Source organism: Eurypyga helias, unplaced genomic scaffold (genome assembly GCF_000690775.1).
Source record: "Eurypyga helias isolate BGI_N326 unplaced genomic scaffold, ASM69077v1 scaffold26063, whole genome shotgun sequence".
NCBI classification, from domain to species: domain Eukaryota; kingdom Metazoa; phylum Chordata; class Aves; order Eurypygiformes; family Eurypygidae; genus Eurypyga; species Eurypyga helias.
In genome coordinates this window covers 746-5,903 of record NW_010239608.1, presented here as the reverse complement: position 1 = coordinate 5,903, position 5,158 = coordinate 746, and the positions used below count along the sequence as shown (strand labels likewise).

Below are 5,158 nucleotides of genomic sequence, written 5' to 3'. Positions count from 1 at the left end.
ACTGCAGAAGCAAAACAGCAGCCTTGGGAGGGAGAAAACGAGCTCCTCTCCCCTCACCTCCAGTCCTGGGGGGCCAGCCATGAGCACCCTGGTGCCCAGCGTGGTCCTGCTCTCCCTCCTGGCTGCTGCCGGCTCCACCGGGCTCCTCTGCACCCTGCGCAGGAGGAGGGAAGGTAACGCTGCCCGTGCGTGCCCCATCCCAGGCACACCCCGGTGCCCATCCCAGGACCTGGGGGACAAACCCACCCTGGGCACGGGGCTGTGGGCAGCTTCCCCCTCCCAGCGACCCAGAAAACCTGCACCCACGTCGCTGCCCCCTGGCAACAAAGCCCCGGGTGTCACCACGGAGCCGGACCACAGCCCCATCTATGACAACAAGCTGGACCTGGCCGAGGTGAGGGCCCCTGGTGCGGGAAGCGCGGGCAGCGCAGGCAGCGTGGGCAGGGGCCATGCAGCGTGGCTGTTCACCCTGGGCAGCCCCTGCATCGCCCAGCTGTGCCTCAGGGCTGTGGGGACATGCTGTCCCCTCTCCAGGGTGGCCGCAGTGACATGGAGCAGGACCCCAAGCTGGAGGATGACAATATCTACACGAACACCCTGTGTCAGGAGGAGGTGACAGGAGTGACCGGCCAACATTCTCCAAGGGAAGAGGTTTCCTACTTGTTCTAGCAGAGCATGCCTCGTGGGCAGAGGGTCCCCAGGATGTCCTTGTGATCACGCCCAGGACATCCGTGCTGCAGCAGAGGAGGCAAACGAGCGCTGCAGGAGGCAGTGGCTGCTGTCCCACCACTGTGGCATCTCGGTGGTGTGACAGCTTCTGCCCATGATGCTGGAGCTGAAGGCCATGTTGTCACTGTCCCCTGGTCCACAGGACGCCACGAGTCCCCTGCCTCTGCGTTGCTTTGGCAGATTGGCCCACAGCTGGCAAGAAACCATATCCCTGATTCCTGCACAGGCTGAGCAGGATGTTTTCCTGGCTTGGCAGCAGGGTGTTTTCCCAGCTTGGCATCAAACAGTTTGCTTTGGGTTCAGATAAATACAATAAAGAGATTCCTCTGCAGGAGCTCAGTCTGGGGGTGAAAAGGGGACAATGTGGTGTACCCTCAGAGCTGTTCTGCAGCTGCTGTCCCCTTTGGGGGTCCCTGGGGCACCCCAGTACTGCTGGGGATGCATTGGGAGGGGGAAATGGGAACTGACATTGAAAGCAAGGAAGATGAGAGTGGCTGAGGAGGTGGCTGGAGCCCACGCCGTCCAGCCTTTCCAGGAAAGCTTCTCAGCAGAAAGCAGGTTTGCTATCTCCAGCCACTTCTTGAATTTGGATCTTGCTGCTGTTCCCAGCGATTTGGCTCACGGCGGTCAGCCGGCTTGCTGGGAATGAATGGGGTTACCTGATGATCAGAAGGAAAACCCAGAGCTGCTTCTTCCCATGGCAGGGGGACAAGGAGGGAAGGGAAGGGGGAAAGGAGCTGCTTCAGCATCTGGCAGGGATGGGGGGGGTCGTGCCTACTGCTCTTTCCAAGGGGCATTGAGGAGGGAAGCCACCAGCAAGGCAGCTGCCAGGGAAGCAGCTTTGCTTTTTGTGTTTGGGTTTCTGAAACTTACAGTGGAAACATTTAATTTTGGAAGAAAAACAGTATTGTCAGCCAAAACCCATGGCTGTGCCAAAAGGGACATATCTGAGGCAAAATGAGACACTTGTACCTGAGAAAACAAACAAAAGGAGCCCAACCTGCACTGGCAGCCAGCTCGGGAGTTGGGCAGCAGTGGTACAGCAGGTCTGGCAATCCATCATCCCCATCCATCGTCCCAGTCCATCACGACTGGGACAGCATCCTGGTAGTCCCAACCAGCCCACCCGCAGGGGCTGACCTGCATTCACTCCACCCTGTCCCCTCACCCCACTCTGGCCTGTTTACCCCTGCAAAACCCCCCAAAGCCCCTCTGGATCTGTGCATGGGGAAGGGGCTGCATTCCCTGCTGGGATGGGTGTCGCAGTGGAGGAACCTGCTGCCTTCTGGCATTTTGCTGGAAACCAGCGGCTGTTTCAGTATGAAAGCAGAGTCTCTCTCATGTGACACTCCCTGGGTGATTCACAGTCTGTGGGTGAAGGGGAGGAAGCAACTGACTTTAAAAAAGACATCCAGGGTCTGTGTGTAAACACTGCTCAAGGAAGCGACGGAAGAAGGAGGCTCGGAAAACTCCTGGGGCACCCGTGTGTGTGTGAATCTGACTCCGTCCTGCTGCGTGCTTCATGAGTAGCCACGAGGGGAAATCCACATTGGGAGCAAGAAGCAGAAATATGAGGATTTTCCTGGTTTGGACCCTTTTCCCAGGTAAGACCCAGTAGCACAGGTCAGGTGGTTCCCACCCCACGGGCTCTGGCAGAGCTGTGGAGAGCCTGAGACCAAGCCAGCCCAGGAAGCCCACTGCAGCCGTGGCAAGAGCCCAGCTGGTACCATCCTTTTCTTGTGGATGGCTACAGGGGGTGATTTCTGAGAAATGCTTGTCATCTGAACTCTGGGAGCAAGACTTTCTTCCCCTTTAATAACATGCACGCTTGAGGGGGGCTGTTTTTTAAAGACTGGGGACATATCTCAGCACTGCTCCCCACTACAGTGGGTGCACGGACACAGCCTCCCTGGGAATAGGGTGTCCCAGAACATCCTGGGCTCAGATCCCTCCTGGCTCCCCGAGGCAATGCTGGTACATGTGTGCAGCACGTCTCCCCGTCCCCACAGGTGGCTGGGCAGTGATGGGCACCACATGGGTGACGGCCAAGCAGGGTGGCTCACTGACACTTTCCTGCAACCATGAGCTGGGCTACAAGCTCTACCACAAGTACTGGTGTCACCCGGATTTCCTCTGGTTTTGCTTCTCCTACATCACCAAAACCAACGGCTCGGAGGTGCCGGTGAGACTGGACAAGGTGCCCAGAGGGGACAACCACATGACACATTTGGTGACGGTGACGGTGGGTGATGTCGTACTGAAGGACACATGCTTTCACTCCTGCACAATGAAGAGGAGGATGTGGTTCAACCTGACACACAAGACTGAGGTGATGACCTCCCCAGGTAAAGCTCTGCTGGGAGCAAAGCAGGGGCATGTGATGGAGCCCATCACTTGGGTCACAGCACTCGGGATAGGGCATTCCCAGCCAGGGGAACACAGATATTGTCAAAGCGTGAGCAAGCTCCTTGCAGGCACCCAGACCCACCGGAGGGTGCCCCAGTGCAAACCTGGATAAGGGATGGAGGACACTGTATGGAGCTTCATGCAGAGCAGTGCCTCTCCCTCCCTCCTATTCACTGCCTCGGCTTTCATAAGCCCATCCTTTGGGGTTTCCAGTCCCTCCCAGTTGAAACCCCCTTTTCCTTCCTCCTCCTTCCCAGTTCCCAGTGTATTGCACAGGGACTCCCATCTCCACCTTCTGCACCTCCACAGCCAAAGACATGGGGCAGGATGGGGTACAGGGGGGTCCCCATTTTGCTCTGACTCTGTTTTCTTCACAGGTCTGTCAACCTCAACCGAGTGCAGCAACATGAGCACACTGGTCACCACCACCATGGACTATGGGGAGCCTCCAATGACGTGAGTCAGGGCCTGGGGTCCGGGCAAGCCCCCAGCAGCATCCCCTGGTCTAAGACACCTTTATCCCTGCATACATCCCCCAGCCCCATGTCCCCACGGTTGCAGCAGCCCCAACGAGCATCTGGGGGGCAAGTAGGGTGGCTGACAGACACACAAGAGCCCCAGTACCCATCCTCATTGCCAGATACTACTCAAGCATCATCTCCTTTCTCCTGAGCAGGTCCCAGCTCGCGGTCACCTACCTGCTGTTCTACCTCAGCATGAAGCTGTCCATGGCACTGCTCCTGGCATGCGGAGCTGCCTGCGTGAGGATTTGCTGCAGGAGCCACAAGCAGGAAAACCCGTAGCTCTTGGAGGTGGCTGACAGCACTGGGGCACCAAGCTGCCCCCCACCCCTGAAGCCACAGCGACACCCGACTACCCCCTCGCCTCCCACCCAGCTGGCACTGTGTCACCCTTTATGGCCACCCCATGCTTGGAGCTGCTCAGCACCAGGGGCTTCTCCCCTTGTGAAGCCTCGGCCCCTCCTGGCAGCCCCTGCACTGGGGAGGGGGCACACAGAGTCTGCTGAGCCAGAGCTGCCAGCTGAAGACAATTTTGCAATAAAGCCCAGGTATCCTGCAGGTGCCTGTCTGTCTGTCTCTCTGTCTGCCTGCTCCCTCCGTCAGCTACCAGCACTGCCTGGGGCTCTGGTGCCTGCCGGATGCCTACGTGTGTGTCTGTGTGGGGACATGCTGCAGCACGGCTGGGGGGGAACACGGGGTAACAGGGGACCATGCAGATGCCTGCTCCACCATGGCCCAACTAAGACCCGGCACAGGGAGAGGGAGCCCTCAGCCCTGCCAGCCCTGCCCCATGCAACCCAATGCCCATCTCCAGCCAAACTCACCCAAGCTCACCCGCAGCTGAGCGAGAGCCAGGGAACAGTGTCCTTCCACAGCCATCTACAGCAATTTTCCACCCTCAGCCTGAGAGCAAAGCTCATGTTGCACCCAGCTGCACTGTGGGCTCCTTTTCTCATTATTTATAATTTTTCAGAAGTCCTGCATCTCCAAAAAACAGGCACCTGCACACTGCTGAAACCCCACAGAAACCCTACTCCTCATGTGTGCTCGTGTCCCGCGGGGTGGCTGGCACCAGCTGTCGCATCAGGGAGAGCAGCATGGCCACCACCATCCTCCTTGGGGCTACACCACGTCCTGCATTTCAGGGCACAACCAGCTTCACCAGCGTCCCCCTGAGAAATCTTTGGAGGAGAGTTGTTACTCTTCATTGTTTAAGGAACCAAACTGCACAAGGTGCCAGGGATAGGCATGAACCAGGAACTTGCAGCCCGATCCAGCCCTACGTGGCAAAACTTGCACTGCATTCGCAGCAGCTTGGCTGTCCAGGAGGGAGCAAGCTGAGGAGCCTGGCCATGGGCCCAGCACCTCGCTCTGCCTGCTGCTCCGCTGTCTGCTCCTGACGGCTAGGTGCTGGGAGCCTGCCGCGAGTGCAGGGACTGGGGTTATGCTTCCACCCACCGGGGTCCCAACTCCTCGTTTATTGTCTGCTCCTGGTGGGTTTG

The 5,158-nt window shown here is 58.4% G+C and overlaps 2 protein-coding genes across 2 annotated transcripts in view; both read left to right on the top strand.

Annotated features, from left to right (window-relative positions):
• LOC104507055 (CMRF35-like molecule 2) overlaps positions 1-669 on the top strand; it is a 2,282-nt gene extending 1,613 nt beyond the window's left edge. The window contains exons 4-5 of the mRNA XM_010148215.1: positions 8-394; positions 535-669. Coding sequence (XP_010146517.1) covers positions 8-394; positions 535-669 — 522 coding nt within the window. The remainder of the gene's footprint in view (positions 1-7; positions 395-534) is intronic.
• A 2,083-nt stretch (positions 670-2,752) lies between these two features.
• LOC104507054 (CMRF35-like molecule 1) lies at positions 2,753-3,896 on the top strand (the record flags this gene model as incomplete). The annotated part of the gene is made up of 3 exons (XM_010148213.1): positions 2,753-3,074; positions 3,513-3,591; positions 3,812-3,896. Coding segments are annotated over exons 1-3 (486 nt in total), but the record flags the coding sequence as incomplete, so codon positions are not given.
• Between the last annotated feature and the right edge of the window lie 1,262 nt (positions 3,897-5,158).